Genomic DNA, 19,448 nt, shown 5'->3' on the forward strand with positions numbered 1-19,448 from the left:
CATGTTCCTTAGAGTCCTGTATACAAACTTGATTATGCATTCTGGTTACAGTGGTCTTTCTCCATGGTGTCTTGAATTTCTCTCACTCCAGATGCTATGTGTCATTATTTTAACTTTGTCCATGTATGTAGAATGTATCTAATGCAAGTTGAATGATAGAAGACCAAAAGACCATTCTGCCGTGTCATCTTAGCCTTGAGCGAGCGACTTCCATATCTTCTCAGAATATGAGCATTTAAAGAGGAGAGACGTTGATGAGTTTCTTGGACCTCTTGGCTATCCACGTTTGCATTCCATTGTATCATCTTTATTATCTCTAGTGGTCAGCCTGTTCTTCATCACAATCAATTGCATAAGAAATTATTAGTAGCAGCAAAAAAAAAAAATATTAGGAGTAGCATGAGTAAACCAAATCCCTTTGCTCCAAATGTTCATGACTCGTAAGCTTCTCTAAGTTGGTTCCTGCTGATTTTGGAAATGACCAAAATTTTATGCACCAGTAGAAAGCCACATTCGATATGTACATTATTTTGGAAAAGTACATTTAGTGAGATAAAAATGCTCTTCTAAAGGAAAAAATGGGTTTGAGACTAGTATAGATATAGGGCTATATAAGGAATTGTAAATTATTCATACATGATCTTGAAATAGCAGCGATCAATTTTCGTGTGGTTATGGACGATTTTACTTGCCACCCAGTTAAGTCTTGAGTTTTTTTTTGTTGCTTAAATTGGTATTAAGTCTTGAGTTGAAAAGGAACAATATGGAAAATGCTGAAGTATGAGACTTCATACTTTTACGTAAGATTTCAATTACATATCTTATCTACAACACGAATATCAAGAAAGATAGAAAAGTCAAAATCGTTCATGAAGTATCAAGCGATTAGGTTTGCAATGGTGACTTTGATGCATAACATTAATTCATCTATTTCAAATTATACAGTTATTTTTTTCACACAAGTTAAATTATATAATTAAATATTAATTTTAATTTTTATTTAACTAATATTAAAGTTCTATAGCATCTGTTGTTTTGATTGATTTAATTATGAACACCAAAGATAAATTAACATCAAAACTACATTGAATTATAAAATAATATTTATTGTGTTGGTAGTTGGTAGTTGGTGGTGGCAAATTTTTGTCAATTTCTAATCTTTCTATAATATATTTTTTTTTCAATAAAGTTAACAGAACATCCCCAAAGATGCTGGGACGTTATTTTTTGCTTGTAAAAGAAGCGGAAATGGGCTTTTCAATAATTTCCTAAACCAGTAGAGAAGTAGTGGTGACAGATCTATTTTGATCCAACGGTATTGGGACACGTACCTAAAGCGGCGATACTAGGTTTAGAAACCTTGTTCTGTTCCTTTGGTGGCCGACTGATCTTTGTAATAGCTTTGATAATTTCGTCTTCTCATGGACGGTTTTAATCGTACCACCTAAACAAGTCTTTACTTGCTTTGAAAAGGAAAAATATGGGAAATGCTTGAATTAGGAGGAGGCTGATTACTTTACGTAAGATTTTTGTTTGCTGACAAATTATACTTTACGTTGAGATTTCAATTACAGATGTACAAACAACTAGAAAAGTCAAAAGTATTAATGATTTTCTTTTTGTGTGGTACAAATGTTAAAACGAATAGGTTTGTTATGGTTACTTTGATGCAAAACTTAAATACTTTCTTAAAATTACATTATAAATCCCGTTTTATCTGGAGTCTAAAATTCTCTCTTTTTATTTGCCAAGGAAGCTTTTTTCTCAAAAGAACTTTTACATTCAAAAATAGTTTCTATTTTGAAAAATTCTACTTTTAAGGTGAAATAGGCAATGAAAATAGAAAGTAGAAAAGTTTAGACAGAATGTTCTTCTTGGAAAGAGACAAACGAAAGATGTGTTTTGTCAAACATTTTAGCAGCAAAACTTGACATTTTCCCTTTCGTCCTCTCTCTCTCATCTGCGTTTCATCCTCTCACTTCATTAATCACATTTTTTTTCCTCTCCATTTTCTTCTCCTTCTCTTCTCCAATGGTCATTTGTTGTTCATACAAATAATCAAGTCAACGATGCTTATTCTCTTGTCCCGGTTTCATTATTTTTTTGTTTGAGCTTTAATCCAAGCTTAAGATTTTGAATTTCCCAAATCTCTGTTCTTTGACTTGTCTTACTTCAAAAGATTCACATCATTTATATGATCTGAGCTTCAAAATCCAACCCAAGAACCAACACCCACTTCAGTCAACTCTGGTCCTGGATCTGTTTCCCCCACAGTTTCACCAAACCCACATCAAAAGTTTCAACATTTAACCCAAATCTCGAATCTTTTTTTTTTAAACCAGCTATGGTAGTAGAAGACCACCAACAACTCGAAAACGGCGGATCCGTCCGTGTGGTGGTCAAAGGAGAGAGTCATTTCCGTAATGTGGTGTGGGGCCCAGTGCTGTGGATAAAGATGCTGGCCAAAGAGCTTCACTGGAGCTTTGTCTTCGGTGTGGTCTCGCTCTACGGTATAAACCAAGGCCTCGGCGGCTCGCTGGGCCGTGTAGCCACGGAGTACTACATGAAAGATGTCCAAAAGGTTCAGCCTTCGGAGTCTCAGGCTCTCACCGCGATCACCAAGATTCCGTGGATCATCAAGCCTCTCTGGGGCATTCTCACCGATGTTCTTCCCATCTACGGCTTCCACAGACGCCCTTACTTCGTTTTGGCAGGGGTCCTTGGAGTCGTCTCTATGCTTTTCATATCGGTTCTTGGTAATCTACACCTCTACTTGGCTCTCTTGTGGATGACGATAGCAAGCGCTGCGATGGCCATAGCTGATGTGACCATCGATGCTTGCACTGCCTACAACAGTATCAAACACCCTTCTCTTGCCTCGGATATGCAGAGCTTATGTAGCTTAAGCTCTTCCATTGGTGCACTTCTTGGTTTCTTCATGAGTGGCATCTTAGTTCATCTTGTTGGCTCTAAGGTTAGCTAATCTTGCATTGCACCTTGATCTCTAATTACTTCTTTTTAATGCTTCTGTGTTTTGTTTTTTGAGGTTAGGGTGTGTTTGGCTTGCTGACACTCCCATTTGCGTTGGCATCAGTAGTGGGGATGGTGTTTAGTGAGTCCCATGTTCCTGGTTTCTCTTACAAACAGGTGATTGTCATTGTCTCTTTCAGTAGCACTGCATGAGCTTAGGGCCGGTCCTGAGCTAAGCCAGATGAAACATTCGGCTCAAGTCCCCAAAATTTTTGAAAAAAACTCATATATAAATCAATCCCCAATTTATATAAAAAAAATTTCTGTCCCAAATTTATAAAATCAATTTTAAACCGTCTATAGCCCAAATTTATGAGATTACTGACTCTTTTTTTGTGTATCAATTCAGGTAAACCAGAAGTTTATAGACGCAGGGAGAGCGATGTGGAAGACAATGAAGTGCTCAGATGTGTGGAGGCCGAGTCTGTATATGTACATTTCCCTTGCTCTTAGTTTCAACATTCACGAAGGTCTCTTCTATTGGTTCACAGATTCAAAAGATGGCCCTTTGTTTGCTCAGGTACACACACACTACTCTCAAAACATACCCTGAAGTTGCATAATATGTTTAAGATATATCCTTTCTTGGTTTTATTTCAGGAAACCGTTGGTTTCATCCTCTCGATTGGTTCAGTTGGGTCGATTCTAGGAGCAACCTTGTACCAGCTAGTCCTAAAAGACCATCCCTTCCGTGGCATTTGTCTGTGGACTCAACTTCTCTTCGCCTTGGCGGGAATGCTCGACCTCGTTCTCGTGCTGCGTCTCAACTTAATATTCGGCTTACCGGACTATCTCTTCATAGTGGTCGATGAGGTAGTGTCTCAGATGATAGGACGCCTGAAATGGATGCCGCTGCTCGTGCTCACTTCGAAGCTCTGTCCTCACGGGATCGAAGGGACTTTCTTCGCGTTGCTCATGTCTATCGACAACGCGGGGTTCATGACCTCTTCTTGGCTCGGAGGAGTGCTGTTGCACGTCCTCAAGGTGACTAGGACGGAGTTTGGTAACCTCTGGCTCGCGGTTTTGATAAGGAATGTGATGAGAGTTTCGCCGCTCTTTGTTCTGTTCCTTGTGCCTAAGGGAGATCAGAACACGTTTAAGCTCCCTGGTGAGATCATGGGAGGAGATTCTGATGATGAGAAAGAAGAAGCTCGGAACTTGGAGTTGGCGTCTCTTGTTCATTCCGCTGATAGAAGATAGCTTATAGATTTCTCTTGTTATAGACAGTCTTTTGAAGCACATGCTTCAGTTTACTCAGCATTTTATCTGGAACTGTTTACCTGCACTGATATACAAAGTGCAGATTTTGCAAGTTTGTCACATTTTTTTTGGTATAGGACAGTGTCTTGTAATATAAATAGTTCCCTCACTAAAACTACTCTTACGTTAATCTTCTTCCTCTTTTCTAGAACTATATCCAGTAATATCTTTGATGGTTTTAATGCTTAGCAATCAGTCTCACGATTAGGCAAGGTTTAATACCTTCCACTACCAGTTATCATGATATAAGGCTCTGTTCTCCACCTTTGAAGTGTATCACCCTAAACAATGCAAGAATATTGATCAGCTTATTATGATAATGTAAAGCTCAAGGAGAATCAAAGATATAGATTAGCTAGAAAGCAACCAAAATGTACCTGGAGCAAAGGAATAGAGTCTCCAGACGTAGTAAGTATGCTCCTTTGATCCTAAGCTCAAACAAGAAATTAAACAGTGGATTCCCACGGGGCCCCTCTCCATGATAGCTTGTTCAAAAGCACATTCACCATCGAGAAGATAGAGCGCCATTTGTATCAATCAAATGTCTGAGGTGCTCGTTCTCAGGAGTAACAACAGTTATATCCGAAACATTAGGGGGTAAGAACCTGAGAATTCCATGCAAGAGTTGTTATATTTGGAATATGATTATTGAAAAAGTCTAAGATGAGAAGAGTGTCTTCTTCAACTACAGATGGCACATCAGAAAGTTAGCCGAACCAATATCACTACAATTCATCACTAATTTGTTCTATTTCTGTTCTACGTCACTTTAAGAAATAGAGAATATTAATTCTGAAACTGAACAGCAAGGACTATTAAGTTACACACGTTGCCGCTACCCTAGCAATTGATCTCTAGGCCAAGCTAGGATAGATAATTCTAGAGAGAAGAAGGGCTAGCTAACCTTGCATTTCATCTTTTGCAGCTTGTCCATCAGCCCTATGCATGAAGGAAACAAATCCACTGTTTCTTTGTCTCCTCTTCTGTTCTTGGCCACATAATCTTGACACTAGCTATGGGCCCAAAATCTTCCAAAAGTGCGCAGAAGGAAGTTTTCATCAACCAACCTATGGAGCATAAAGATCACATCTCAAAAATATAAAGTCAAGGACGCAAATCAGAAAAACATTGGCGAGAGAAGACAGTACATAAACTCAAGTAGCTGGGGACAAACATACAAATTGGTCGTTTGTGGGTCATCATCATCAAACGATCCAAGCCTTCTAGTGGGATCAAAATCATCAGGTAGCTCATCAAAGCGGCTAGAAGGCTGAAGACAGAATGATTTTAAGTACAAAATGCAAGACATATCTCTCCAAAACATAGTTCAGAAGACTATGATGACTAAAACTCGGAAGATAAATATTCTATATCACAAGAAACGCACATGGATTTCATCTTATCAAGCAATACCCACGAACATTATCCCTAAGACCTCAGCTAGTTACTACACACAGATGACACAAGTAGAAGGTCTGTTAAATATAGCAAGCACATGATAGATAGTATTCTACTCAAGCCTTGTAACAACCACATCAACAGTGTATGGTCTCATCAGAAGGGGAGCAATCAAAAGCAACCAGATTACCACTTCTTTTTTTAGTTTCAAAAAGAAAACACCATCACACAAACGAGGCAAGGTAAGAAGAGTTAAAAAAAAAGAAAAGGCCGTAGCCTTTATTTTACCTTGGGAATCAACCTTGGGCTTGTCGGATTCGGAGGGTTGGTGGAATCGTGACGGCCCTTTAAGGGCCCATATTTGACTTGACTTATGACAGCAACTTGATTTAATTGCTGACGTCATTCTTTCTGATTGCGTCAGAAACGCTTCTCTCTGTATATAAATATAAAAAAAAAATGTTTCAACAACCTCCCGCCGCAAACCTAACTCTTCCCCGCCGCGTTGTTCGTCATCTCTGTCTAAACTCTCCAGTTCTCTTGCTAATTAACGATGGAAGGAGGAGGAGGAAGTAGTAGTAGTAGTAGCGCCGCCGTAGCAGGAGGAGGAATCGTTCCGAAATCAGCGATGGAGGCTGTGAAACAAACACTGGCTCTCCTCGAGGAAGTGAAACCGCAGCTCGAGGAGATGCTGTCTCTAGCGGAGCCAGAGGTTCTTGCACAAATGCAGCCGTTGAAGCGAGCTAAGGTTATGTACATGCTCGCCGAAGCCACCACAACCATTTTCAATCGTAACCCTCTCTTCCTTGTCAATTCTCCATCAATATGTTTTACATTTGAATCGCAAAAAAGCTATTAGATGATTGAAAGTTTGTTCCTTTATACTGTCTTGTTGCTGTGTGGCTTTTTGTTTTACAGTGAGGTTGAGATGTACGGGCGTTAATCCCGACGATCATCGTGTTAAATCTGAAATTGTATGTCTTTTTTTTTGGCTATTCGTTTTGTTTGTAAGATGAAAAAGGCGTCTCCTTGTCTGGCTGTTTTGCTGATGGTAGTCCTTGTTTTTTTGCAGGAGAGGCTTGACGTCTACAAAGAGAAGCTTCAACGGTGTACGGACCGAAGCAAAGGTAAACATTAGTTTCTCTCTGTGCCTCTGCTCATTTCCTTTGAAAGATCCAGTGTTTAAGAAATCGCTAGGGCTGTAATATCTTTATAGAGAATTATCGATTAGACCAATTTTTTTAATGTCTAGACTGAAAATCAGTCGTTTCATTTAGATCCCATTTGCTAATTTAGGCGGAAGCTCAGGTGCCGCCTAGACCGATTTTAGAACAATGGAAAGATCAAAAACTTGTTGTTTATGACTGTTTGACTTGAGTGATTGAGTATTCGGGGTTTGCTAAAACTTTTTGAATTAGTGATTGTGTTGTCTCGTGGACAAAACAAGTTTTATCTCTTAGCCAGCCTCATTTAGCTTATAGAGGTGTTGCCTTGCCTTGTTGGGATAATAATCCCTTTATTATTGTTCCAGTCTTGTTTTATAGAGAATGGTAGGTGCTACCCATTTCTCATGTACAGTAGTAAACGAAACCCTCTGATTTATCTTTTTGTTGAACTTTTACATTTTCTAATCTCTCTAAGAGACCTGCATTTTATGACCTTGTAGTGGAGTATCTGTGTTTGTTAGTTTCCTTGTGTTAATAAGAGCGTTGATCATAACTCTCGTAGATACAATGTATTTTTTTCGTTGAAGGATTTTTTATTGCATACACCCATCTTAAATGCAGGGGAGTAGTGTGTCAACTTTGTATACTCAAGTGGTGTTTCCCATTGGAAGGCTTATCATAATCTCTCCCCCGCCCTAATACATTGTTCTGCGCTTAGCTTGTCGTCACTTGACTGACTATTTCATCTACTATTATCATCTTAAATTTCCAATTGCTTATATATAAAAAAACTGTTACATTCCTTTTGGGACACCTTGAAATCAAATAAACTTCCTTGTTTGCTATTTTTCCCAAATAGATTGATACTTAACTTCCTTTTATAAAACTTACAAGATCTGTATTCACTGAATTCTTGTTAGCAAGCCATTTTCCCTTTTTGTTGAAGATCCATTTGTTGTTGTCGTCTACTATCTGGGCTCTAGATCCCGTACATCCCCCTAGAGCGAGGCCCAGACCATGTAACTTAAATCTCTCCCAACGGAAATCGAACTTCTGACTTGCTTTTGGTTTCATCATTTCATTAGTTAAGTGTCTGTTTAGGGAATTTTTTTTAATTCAGATAGATTTTGTTAGAGACTGAACTGCAACCTTTAATTCAATGTGTTGTCCACTATATGATCTCTGATTTGTTTCTTCTTTTTATTGTAGAACCATTGCGTCCGACTACAGTCTTAAACCGTCAGGCAGCAACCCGATTCATCGAACACTCTCTGCCTGATCTTTCATCTGGTAAGCTTCTATACTGTTTTTGCTTTCCTAAACCTTTTATCTCCGTGTTTCTCTAACACTCAGTTTGGTAAAACGAATGTCAGCTCAAAAGCAAAACATTAGAGACCTCAGCAAAGGAGAGAAATCAAGGATGAGGTATTCGGAAACAAATGCTAAAAAGAGGAAATACCAATCAAATGAGAAACAACAGTCTGTTCGATCTGCTGCAAAGGAATTTCTTGAAAAGGCAGCTCGTGAGCTTAATGGTAACAACGATAATGGTTTGAAGGGCCCTCTAGTGGCGGCAGCTGATGCTTCAGATGATGTTGAAATGAGTACAGCCTGAATTTTCCAAATATATTTTATATCATGGTAATCTCCTCTTGTCCAAATTATAAATGCTCTCTTCTTATTGTCTCTGTCATGCAAATCTCTAGAATTGACATATAAAATTGTGCTATTTAATTGTGATATATTGGGAAACTTGATAGTGAATTTAAAGTAGATACAGGGAAAGAAACTCAAGCTGTCCGAAAACTGTAGCCTCTTTATAAGTTAGTTGGTCTTGCTTCTCTTGCTGGTAATTTAGGAGTAGCGTTCCCCTTGAGGGGTTGAAATGAATCAGTACCATTTATGTTCTGTTTAAGTCATTGCGTGTCACTTGTCTGCAAACTCTTGGTCCTTTTAACTTTTTTCTCTACTTCATCTTTTACAGCTGCTGATCTTTTTGGATTGTGTCTCTGCGGCATTCCTCTTCGTCCTCACCATCTTTTTTCCGAGAGAAGTTGGTTTTCTCAACTCATCTTATCTTTTGATGGGGTCTTTTAGAATTCTATGGACCTACGGTTGGTGTATGTTGTAGATTGCATTTTGTTAGCAACTGATTTCTCATAATCTCTTTAGAAGTTCGTCTAATATATTCGGAAATACACCATTGTCAAAAGGCCAAAATAACTCATCATTCTCATTGGGGGAGAAAAGAATATTAAAGCAGAGATGAAAATCTAAACAGAGTCTACTGGTAAAATCAGAGGCAGAGCAAAACAACTGCTAATCCAACAAATCCCAAAACTCCAATTCGTCTATTCAAAGAATTAGCAGAACCGGTTGCAGGGGAAACAGCTGGAGCTCCCGAAAGAGCATGAGAAGAAGGCGCGGGAGAAGGAGCTGAGCCGGTGAAGAAACCACCGGTGTGGCCACCACCACGAGAGGAGGACATGACAACAATGTGAAGCTTCTCGCCTTCCACACAGTTGCTCTTGGTGCCGCTGATGAAGAAGAAAGAACCAGATCTATCTAGCTTCACCTTGGTGTCTCCATTGCTGTAATTGGCTGCTGGGTTTGTGGTGTTGCAATTAATGTAGGCTTCTTTAGTCACTTGCAGAACCGAGTCTTTTCCCCCATCGTACTTCCACACTGTTACATATACGCGTTAAAAAAACATTCACAAAAGGAAAGAGCTGTGTTGGTGGAGAGGAAAAAAAGCTCACCGAGAGAATCGCCGACGTGAAACCGCAAACTCTCAGCCCATTTGTTGAGTGAATCAGAAGGTGAAGAAGGGATTTTCCAGGCGCTGGGTTTGCCCCCGACCAGAATCTCTTTGCAACATGCGAGATCAGCCAACAAGAAGAAGAAGAATAACAGACAGGAAGTGTGAACTAGAGTTGTCTGAGCCATGAGAGTTAACTTGTGTAGAAAAGATGAGACTTGTGTGGCTTAAGTGAGATCTGTTGTGAATGAATGATTGGGTCTCTGTCTATATAGAGGAAGAAACTAGCCGTTTTTAGTAGAAAATGGTGTTTGCTGCTACTCTCAACGGTTATTTGTAACGGTCAAGTCCTTACCGAGTCTCTCTTCTTTGGTGGGACTTACTATTCCAAAGAAAAGTAAAAAAAAAAACTTTTCTTAATAACGGTCGGAGGCCGACAATATAATGGGTTCCCCATTTTTTTTTCCCCCAAATTGTTATTTATTTCATTGCAAATACTAGTAATCATATAAAGCTGGCAGCCAAACAAAATTGTCCCAGAACCAAGAGCCTATAGGAAAGGCAACTAGAGCTCACACAAGAGCGACTTAAAAAAACAAACAAAAAGGTCCATAAGAAGCGACCACTTAAACCCATATAGGACAACTATAACCCACATCGGGATTGCTTAAAACAAACCATAAACACACCAAAGAAACATCAACAAAATTACCAGAAACGAATAATATATACGCAAGAGCCACATTATAAAACTAGCAGTCTTTGGAGAGGAGAAAACATCATTGATTGAGAGATACCGCTGCTGCCTATAGCCCGACACCCGGAATCTTCCACTTCTACACCGAAACCACCCTTATCGTTGCTGCCTCGCCCGCTAAACGATAAGTCCAAGAACCAGAGACTTCAAACCTCAAGTAGGGGAACACACAACTCGGTCCACACGCTACAATCTAAGAGAGAATCTCACCCAAAAGAAGCCTTGCCATATGACAAGCAACCAAATGACAAAATACCCTAATCAAGAGACTGCTAAGCCACAACCATCAACACACTTACTACCATGGCTCAAACCGAACCAGACCCACGAATCCAAAGAAACAAGATCCAAAACAGCACGCAAAATACAGTTATCGGAGATAAAAAAAAACGAATCCCGTGCTCAACCAAGCTTACACCAACTCGTCGGAACACCAGAATGTTCAATCAATCGACAAGGAAACACACACCGACGAAGAAAATTCCAGAGCTCCAAAACATATCGAAGATGGATCTTGATAGAACAAGAGAACAAAGATAAAACTAATTTTGGGGAAAAAAACTAGCTTCCGACGCTGGAGATGATTTGGTATTTAGTATTTAGTTGAGATAATCTGCTTTTTTCAAAAAAATTGAGATGCTTTGCTTAGCTTTTTTTTTTCCCTCGAAAATTTATTATTAAAATCAAAAGGGCCGAGCCCAACGAAATACAAGAGAGCCGAGCCCATACACTAAAGTCCACACCAGGCATCGAAAAGCAAATAAAAAGCCCGAAGGCCCATAGCCCGAAAGCCCAAAAAAAGAAAACCCTAGCAGCTGGAAGCGGCCCCGCCGCATGCTCAACTGCTCCGAGTCCCTGACCTTTCCGGAGCTCCACCGCTCCTTATCTTCTTCACCGTCATAACCTCGACTCAGGTGCTAATTTAAAGGAGAGATACAATCGCCGACGCGAGATCTCCTCCATCTCTTTTCATCACTCTCACCTAGAGGAAAGCACGCGTGAAACAACACCACAAACCGTCGGGGAGCTTCACTACTCCTTCGACTCTCGATCCATCACCCCACCATAAGACTCTCTCTCTCTGCTCTTCTAAAGCTTTTCGGAGAGCTACAATCGACAAGAGTCAAAATCTCAGCCGACGAAAGCAGTTGTTACCGCAGATCGAGAAGAAATAGAACTAAAAAAGAAAGAAAAAAGAAAAAACCAAAGCCGCCGTCGACCGGAGTATATCGCGACGCGGAAACTTGAGCCGACCACTCTTCTTCATCTAAATAGGAGCCGCGACAGAGACAGGAGCCGACCGGCCACCGAGGAGATAGTGCGCTGCCGGAGACAAAAGATAAGCTGAACGGATTGACTGACGAGAATACCACCGGAAAACATAACCCGACCGACGGCGTGTCTGAGAAAGCCCACCGCCGTCGGTCAGATCGCGATCTACTTCTCTCTCTTCTCTCTCTTCTCTCTCTTCTCTCTCTATGTTGTTAACGCTTTGCTCAGCTTAGAACATCTTCGAATAACACTTTATTTTAAAGTTTTTAGAACTTCATATTTGAAATTTTAATATATTATTCTTCAGAACTTTTTTTTAAAACTCAACTTCAAAAATATTTATATTTTATCATAATTAATTAAAATTTATATAACTTTTATAAATAACTAGCACACATACGTATAAGTATCACAATAATACTAATTAATAAAATATTACACCAAAATATAAAATTTTACAAAAAATACATAACTAAATATTAAATTAAAAATGCAATATCATATTATTTCATAAAATACATTTTTGTAAGGCTTCCATGTATAATCATCTATTTGCAAAATGAAGCTAAATTTATCTTTTAAAAAATAAAACTTAAATTTATAAAAAAAAAATTTATGAATTAGAAATTCTGTAAAGATTAAAACTATAAACGAGAAACTATTTAAAAATCATAAATGTAATGCGTAATTATAAAGACCAAGATATATATAACAATATAAATTTTTAAAATTGAAGTTTTGAATACTGAAACTCCAAATATGAAGTTTTACTATTCAACAGTTCAAATTTAAAGTTCTAGAATTTATTTTTGGAAAGTAAAAAACTTTATATTTTAAAGTTATAAAATGTTTTTTGAATATGTTCTTAGAACTTTTCCGCCAATTTCTAGTTAATTTTGTTTAAAGAAAGATAATAATCTTATGATGATTGAATTCCATACCAAAATATTTATAATAGTTTAATATAAATATAAGTTATAATAAAATGACAAAAGAGAAAGGGAAAAAATGCAATTAACACACAAACTATACAAAATTTATGTGCAAAAGGTTTTTTGGTTACTTTCTTAACTATTCTAGATTTTTTTTTTAGTTATTGAGGGTAAATATCCCATGACGTTAATAACTTCAAATTTGTGATGTCTGAGGCATTGACTTTTCAAGATCAAATTTATGATCCGTAAAAGAATATTCGTTCGGTTCCCACAAACTATCTCATATGATATCTTGAGTCTTGATGATGAACAGTGCTGCTGAATCCATACCTGGACACTCAAAGAGAGAAAGATGAGTAGAGTGATTCTATACGCATTCGTGTTGCTTCTAGCTTGCCTCTCCCTACCACGTTTTGTAGAATCTTCCGGCAGATGCAAAGCTTGGCTAGTTCAGTCCATCCCCACGGACATGCCTGAGCTTCCTCTCATCTCTGGTGTACTTTCTACAGGTTATTATTCAATATTACTCTCTGCTCTGTTCAGTGATCTGCAAATTTGCGGTTAAGTTCCATCAAAACTCTGAATTTGAAGTAAGGGTTTCCTTATTGAAGGATGTAGAATCATTTCGTTGCTTGTATTTAGAGAAAGATTGTTTTGAAAAAAAAAAACTCTGTTACTGAACCTTGTTTACTCTGTTTTCTATTTTAGCTCTGTTTTGATAAGTTCCCGGGAAAAGTTGGACACTTTAGTTAGTTAGTTTGTTATTATTACAAAGACCAGATATTTATTTGTTTTATTCTAGTGGTGTGCAGGCGATGTGTTTCAGTGGCTTGCAAACAATTCAACAAGATCACTTGACATCATAGCACAGTACTGGCAGCTTCTTGCTAATCCAAAAGATCCTCGCACTGGCGATTTCGGTTACTCGGATTCAGATTTGCAGCAATTTGGAGCTCATCTTGGTTCTCTAGTTTACAAATCCATCGACAATGCTGCTAACCGCAACGTTAGTATCAGGTAAACCAGTACAAAACACACAGTTTCTTTGTCTGAATCATAGTTAAGATCATTTCTTGGAGCCAACTGTTTTGAGTATTAGATCATGGAATATTGAAAAATGATAAATGTTTGTGCATAGACTATTATCTCATTCAGGAGTATATCCAGAATATACCAAAGAACCATCTGATCTTGCTTATGGAAGACCAAACGTGAAGAATGTGACTTTGCTACTAAGCAAGTGGTACGGCTCAGGGATTGTTCATGCCAAGGTTTGGATTTCAGATGATCGCGACGTGTATATCGGATCAGCCAACAATGACTGGAAATCTCTAACTCAGGTAATGTCTAAAATACACATTGGAATCGTGTAGAAACAATGACAACTCTTTGGATGTTGCCAGGTCAAAGAGGTTGGCATCTACTTAAGTGGATGTTCACGAATTGCTAGAAAGATCAAAACTTATTTCGATAACTTGTGGAGATTAGCCTCTCTTGACTCTTCAGTTCACACGAGAAATGTATCTGACCAACAATGGCTGATTAATAGAACTGTTCCTTGCTGGTCACGTTTTATACCTAACAAAGCAAGATGCAAGTAATGTGCACCGAACCAAAAACAATGCTTTTTTAAAAAAATCTTACAAGAGAGTGAGTTGTTTCTCTTTTTTTTTTCAGGTCACCTCTTCCAAGTTACATAGAGACACCAAATGTTCAACCTGGTTATCCTCCACTATCTGATCCTGAGATGTTCAATATCGACATCGAAACTCTCCCTAGAAACCACTCTTGTCAAGAAAAGCAACAGAGTTATCTATCTTTTGCACCACCAGAGGTTAAAAACCAAGAAAATTTTGTATCATTTCAACCCTCTTTTCTTGTATATACTGATATGGTTTTGGCTTCTTGAATATATATATATAGCTTTTGTTTGGAAGCCATCAATCTGATGAACAAGGATGGGTAGATACAATTAAATCTGTAGTGAAAGGAGGAACAATTAGGATCAATACAATGGACTGGCTTGGCCAGTCTCAGTACACTAATCCTACGGTTTACTGGTCATCCCTTTCTTCTGCGGTTTCCGAGGTACTAAACCTGTTCTTGATGATCTTGAAAATGTCAGAATATGAAATACATATAAGTTGACATGGCAGGTTGTCTTCGCCAAGAATGCCAGGGTGAAGATCCTAGTAGCATATTGGGGTCATTTCATTCAGGCCACTGATGGTTACTTGAGGTCGCTGCTCTACTCCAATGTTCTTTGCTCATCTTCCTCTGTGAAAAGCAAGTGTTTTGGCCAAGTGGAGATCAGATACTACATGGTTCCTGGTTTTAACATGACAGGACCTGCGGTCAGAAACGGGACTAAAACCGGAAACATGTTTCCAGATTACACGAGGGTGAATCATGGGAAGTATGTGGTCAGCGACGTGAGAGCTCACATAGGAACCAGCAATCTGGTTTGGGATTATTTTTATGCGACAAGTGGTGTGAGCTTTGGAACATACAATACAGAGATTGTGTTGAAGCTTCAGGAGATCTTTGATGCAGATTGGAACTCTCCATATGTAGTTCCAGTTCAAGAATTTGGACAAGATGTTTAAATATTACTTCTTGCAAAGAAGTCTTCAATTAATTTATATCAGATTTCAAACTTAGGGTATTATATTTCAGACAAATCTTTAGTGACCATTGCATGATCTCAGTTGTTAGGAATGATCATTCTAAATTCTGATAGTTTCTAATTGATTAACTATGTCCAAAACCTTAGTCTACATAGATGTGTTACTGAATAAAAAACTTTCATACACAAATCAATCTAGCTATCAGAATTATAAACCGTATAATGGAGTATTTTTTATTGATCTTAGATTAATGTAAATAACCTATTTTGGATGATCACACAACTTTTCGAAAGAGATAAAAAAAGTTACTGAAATCTATTCGTGCTTAAGTTAACTATAAGAATCCCTAAGGCCAAAGACTTCTACTACATGGATTCACCCAAATTACATGATCAACAAAATTTATTGAGTCCATTATTTTAAACACAGATGGTAAAGAATCCCTTTCTTATTAAAAGAGAAGCAAAATAAAAAATTAACCTTTAAAATATAATATATTTACAAGCATGTCATTTGCTTATGTGTCAACTTGAAAGTATTTCTCAGCCTCATTTTATATCAACCCTTTCTTATCTAGACTATTTACAATACATTGCCATTGGTAATACTATTAAATAATTACATTAATATTTGAAACCTATGGTTTTCAATTTTTAGTGGGCTTTTCGAAAAATAACATTGACAACAAAATATTTTACTCAGTTATTCAATGCAAAAATATTGAGTGGGAGTTATATCAAATTTTCTTAATTACTAAGAGTTTCCAAATTTAAGAGATTTTTTTGTCAATCACGCATTCATCTTATGGTTTAGTGTCAATCACGTGCTCATTGTCATGGAGTTACTATATTACCGGAATTAGTATAGGAAATTTTCAAAGTTAAACTATATAACTTATATTAACAAAGATTCTCCTCAATATTATAAAGTTATGGTCTTATATACACATTTCTCTGTCTTATATAAATTATGCATGGTCGGATATGATTTAATTTTGTTTATAACTTTTTATACATGGGTTTTTAATGGGACACCGACCAAAAATGTTTAACAGAGTACATGTTCTAATTTTCGATTTACAATAACCCAAATTTATACCGATCAAATTATGATCCTAAAAGAATATTTTCAGTAAATTAATTTTGGTCAAACACACGTATTACAAGAGATAGAAGAATACTTATTACTTTTTTCCATGTATGTTTTTATCGTGAACTTATTAGTTTGTGTATTATTAATTTTCTATATATTAAAAAGGAAATATTTGAAAAATAGTAACTTCAATTTTGTATTACAAGAGATAGAAGAATATTTTTACTTTTTCTATGTATGTTTTTTATCGTCAACTTATTAACTTGTGTATTATTAATCCCCTATATATTGAAGAAGAAACATTTGAGAAATAGTAACTTTAATTTTGTACTAATTAAAAAAATCCCTTGCTTATATGGCAATCAATTAGATATCCAATATTACTATGTGTCATCATTACATTCAAATTGAAAAACATGATGATCTAATTTAAAAAATCATTAATTATTAATATAAAATTTTCTCCATTATTTTCTAAATAGAACATACGAGATTACCTAATCTGATCGAATAGATATGCTAATTAATGATTTTAAATAATAAAATTTTGACAATAATTTATACATCCTCTATCATTTGTTTTATATTTATAATATTAAAATAAATTAGACAATCAAATTAACCAAATAATGAAAATTTTGATTTTTCTATATATGTTATATTTTGAATTTTTAAAATGAATATAAATTAATAAAATTTTTATAAAATCTCACTTTGAAAATTTGTGATCAATGGTTTAATTCTTTATATATTAATCGACGAAAGATACAAAAATTGTTATCATATATTTATTATAATAATCATTAATTATTCTTAGAAAAATAGATGGATACATCTTAATTTATATTATATTTTTTTATCAAACTAACTATCAAATTGATAAATAGTATACAAAATAAAATTCTCGCACTTTCCTTAAATAGAAACTACGGAACTACAAAATATGATCATTAATGATTATGAATAATAAATATTTGTTAACTATTTTATATATATATATATATATATATATATATTTTGTTAATGATTACAATACATATATATATATATATATATATATGAAAATTAATGATTATGAATAATAAATATTTGTTAACAATTTTGTACATTTCTTCATTTTTGTCTAATTTTATATTATTAAAATAAATTAAAAAATCACATTAACCATATAATATAAAAATTTAGATTTTTTCTTTTATGTTATATTTTGAAGGTTTTAAACAACTATAAATTATTAAAAAGAAAATCTCACTTTGAAAATTTTGTGACCAATTTCTTAATTTGTTTTGTTATAACAAAATACAAATTATCATAAAATTGTATTAATATAGATTTTTATTTAATAAATATTCAAATTAAATAATATATATATATTCAGCTAGCAACTTAGAGTAAGAAAATAGGTTGCATCAATTTAGTCGTCAAGTTGAAACCGTTCAAAACTATGTGAAAAACTAAAGTCAAAGTAATTCGATTTGAAAAAATACTAAGCTGCTGGTTCTAAAATTATTAAAATAGTTCTTAGTGATGTTATAGTAAAGTATTAATTGTAGAACCTGTTTTTGTAATAAAAGTTCACTTCATGGCCACATTACGGTTTTTATAGGTATAGACAAGGTGATAAAATTTTTTAAGCTTAAATCGATCGGATAAATTAAATAGATTTCGGTCCATACTTACAATTACAAATGTTCGGCCCAAAATATAGATGATTATATTAAAATACATAATTGTATGCATATTAAAAAATCAAGTAAATATACATATTTAATTTGTCAATACTATGTATTTTTAGTATATAAGCTCACCCTGCACAAAGCGCAGGTCTTATATCGTAAACATGGTCTAGTTAGGGGATATTTTCGGTATATTATTAAAGGAAAATTAGACGTAGCATTTTGTGTAGGACTCACATTTTGGTTGGAGTAGGACCGAAGGAAGGTCGTTGGAATTAGAAGTGCACAAAAGACACAAAGACACATATATAGATAGATTGAAACATGAAATGGGGCCAACAGCAGATGACGGGTAAGCCGTTAGGCAATTAGTACCACATAATTGCCTTCATCCTTATTCAATCTGTTATACGTCACTGTTCCTTTGTTTTACACCACACACACACCAACCGGGTTAGGATATTGCAGAACCAAATTATTGTGGATCGAGCCATTTTGTGCGTATATGATATGTCTAGGGTACAAGTAATATATTTGTTTGTGTTATTATAATTGTGGAGTTGATTCCGTGTTTCATTAGTTGAATAACCTTATTTTGGGATAGAGTTTGGTGGTCCGGTGATAATATTGGTGCATGTTCCATCTATTTCAGCTTAACTTGTATTCCATGCATCCAAGGCTAAACAATGCATGATTGATTCATAGCACTTACAAACGTTATCTTTTACCTTTTCTCTCTTTTTTTGTTTGTATCTACTCTTTTCATTTTTTTATGGATGGGTTTATATGACATCTACACGATAGGGTTAACTGTTTGAGTCATCTATTATATTTTGATATAGTAATATATGCATAATATTTACTGTACATGTATGATTATTTGTTTTGTTTTTAGAATTGATGATCGATGCAATCATGCAACAACCACTTCGGCATGTCACAGTTTTTAATTATTCCATCTTAATTTGTATGAGATTTCTAAAAACTATTATTTCATCATATATAGTTATATACCATCTCTTATATGAAACAAGAAAGATAATTAACGTAGAATCACGTTCCCCAAAAAATGTTAAAAGAAAAATTAATGTAGAATCATTTTTATTATATGTAACATATTGTATATATTCTTAGCAACCTAGCTTTCTTTTGAACCTAGCAACCTAAATTTTCTGATCTTATTTTAGGGACCTATATCTAACTCCTGTGATTTGCGCATATAACATTTTTCCAGAATGTTTGCATTACGCAATACTAGATGCAATGACAATTAAACTATTGGACTCCTCGAAGTTTCGTAATGTATCTTCCTCATTTAAAATGGCTTTTGTCGTGTATTTGTTCTTTTTTCTTTTAATAAACCGTGTATTTGTTCTTTGAAATTACTCTTTCTATAATTTGACTTTGGAATACAATGAAAGGTGGATCGTTCTGGACTCTCTGCGACACAAACACGTGCCTGTTCTTGTCAAAACTC

At 35.7% G+C, this 19,448-nt stretch overlaps 4 protein-coding genes across 5 annotated transcripts; 3 read left to right on the forward strand and 1 right to left on the reverse strand.

The window, feature by feature from the left end:
• Nucleotides 1-1,903: 1,903 nt before the first annotated feature.
• Nucleotides 1,904-4,420, forward strand: LOC108848991 (probable folate-biopterin transporter 2). Its single transcript, XM_018622473.2, has 4 exons — nucleotides 1,904-2,974; nucleotides 3,052-3,147; nucleotides 3,380-3,550; nucleotides 3,631-4,420. The coding sequence occupies exons 1-4, from the start codon at nucleotides 2,345-2,347 to the stop codon at nucleotides 4,228-4,230; spliced, it is 1,497 nt and encodes a 498-aa protein (XP_018477975.1). The 5' UTR covers nucleotides 1,904-2,344; the 3' UTR covers nucleotides 4,231-4,420.
• Nucleotides 4,421-6,139: 1,719 nt separating this feature from the next.
• On the forward strand, nucleotides 6,140-9,038 carry LOC108855461 (uncharacterized). The gene is made up of 6 exons (XM_018629296.2): nucleotides 6,140-6,479; nucleotides 6,607-6,662; nucleotides 6,761-6,815; nucleotides 8,064-8,144; nucleotides 8,228-8,495; nucleotides 8,839-9,038. Exons 1-5 carry the CDS (start codon nucleotides 6,242-6,244, stop codon nucleotides 8,467-8,469), a joined length of 672 nt encoding a protein of 223 aa, XP_018484798.1. The 5' UTR covers nucleotides 6,140-6,241; the 3' UTR covers nucleotides 8,470-8,495; nucleotides 8,839-9,038.
• LOC108855462 (early nodulin-like protein 13) lies at nucleotides 9,008-9,869 on the reverse strand. The gene is made up of 2 exons (XM_018629297.2): nucleotides 9,614-9,869; nucleotides 9,008-9,539 (listed from the first exon to the last, which is right to left on the reverse strand). Exons 1-2 carry the CDS (start codon nucleotides 9,798-9,800, stop codon nucleotides 9,151-9,153), a joined length of 576 nt encoding a protein of 191 aa, XP_018484799.1. The 5' UTR covers nucleotides 9,801-9,869; the 3' UTR covers nucleotides 9,008-9,150.
• A 2,911-nt stretch (nucleotides 9,870-12,780) lies between these two features.
• LOC108851737 (uncharacterized) lies at nucleotides 12,781-15,270 on the forward strand. 2 transcript variants are annotated; one of them, XM_057008771.1, is made up of 7 exons: nucleotides 12,781-13,085; nucleotides 13,389-13,593; nucleotides 13,715-13,916; nucleotides 13,980-14,173; nucleotides 14,254-14,410; nucleotides 14,500-14,664; nucleotides 14,748-15,270. In XM_057008771.1, exons 1-7 carry the CDS (start codon nucleotides 12,929-12,931, stop codon nucleotides 15,180-15,182), a joined length of 1,515 nt encoding a protein of 504 aa, XP_056864751.1. In that variant the 5' UTR covers nucleotides 12,781-12,928; the 3' UTR covers nucleotides 15,183-15,270. The 2 variants fall into 2 exon arrangements, with proteins under 2 accessions (XP_056864751.1, XP_018480702.2); XM_018625200.2 differs by having other exon boundaries at nucleotides 12,785-13,085; nucleotides 14,733-15,270.
• Nucleotides 15,271-19,448: the final 4,178 nt, after the last annotated feature.

Source organism: Raphanus sativus, chromosome 4, assembly GCF_000801105.2.
Source record: "Raphanus sativus cultivar WK10039 chromosome 4, ASM80110v3, whole genome shotgun sequence".
NCBI lineage: Eukaryota > Viridiplantae > Streptophyta > Magnoliopsida > Brassicales > Brassicaceae > Raphanus > Raphanus sativus.

What these genes read in the sequence shown, in the direction of transcription:
- LOC108855461 (XM_018629296.2), top strand. Translation starts at nt 6,242, where the DNA reads ATGGAAGGAGGAGGAGGAAGTAGTAGTAGTAGTAGCGCCGCCGTAGCA. An exon ending in GTGTACGGACCGAAGCAAAG is followed by an intron (nt 6,816 to 8,063) that starts GTAAACATTAGT and finishes TTTTTATTGTAG; the next exon opens with AACCATTGCGTCCGACTACA. An exon ending in TCTGCCTGATCTTTCATCTG is followed by an intron (nt 8,145 to 8,227) that starts GTAAGCTTCTAT and finishes AACGAATGTCAG; the next exon opens with CTCAAAAGCAAAACATTAGA.
- LOC108855462 (XM_018629297.2), bottom strand. Translation starts at nt 9,800, where the DNA reads ATGGCTCAGACAACTCTAGTTCACACTTCCTGTCTGTTATTCTTCTTC. An exon ending in TCACGTCGGCGATTCTCTCG is followed by an intron (nt 9,540 to 9,613) that starts GTGAGCTTTTTT and finishes TATATGTAACAG; the next exon opens with TGTGGAAGTACGATGGGGGA.
- LOC108848991 (XM_018622473.2), top strand. Translation starts at nt 2,345, where the DNA reads ATGGTAGTAGAAGACCACCAACAACTCGAAAACGGCGGATCCGTCCGT. An exon ending in CTGGTTTCTCTTACAAACAG is followed by an intron (nt 3,148 to 3,379) that starts GTGATTGTCATT and finishes GTATCAATTCAG; the next exon opens with GTAAACCAGAAGTTTATAGA. An exon ending in ATGGCCCTTTGTTTGCTCAG is followed by an intron (nt 3,551 to 3,630) that starts GTACACACACAC and finishes GTTTTATTTCAG; the next exon opens with GAAACCGTTGGTTTCATCCT.
- LOC108851737 (XM_018625200.2), top strand. Translation starts at nt 12,929, where the DNA reads ATGAGTAGAGTGATTCTATACGCATTCGTGTTGCTTCTAGCTTGCCTC. An exon ending in ACTGGAAATCTCTAACTCAG is followed by an intron (nt 13,917 to 13,979) that starts GTAATGTCTAAA and finishes GGATGTTGCCAG; the next exon opens with GTCAAAGAGGTTGGCATCTA. An exon ending in CCTAACAAAGCAAGATGCAA is followed by an intron (nt 14,174 to 14,253) that starts GTAATGTGCACC and finishes TTTTTTTTTCAG; the next exon opens with GTCACCTCTTCCAAGTTACA.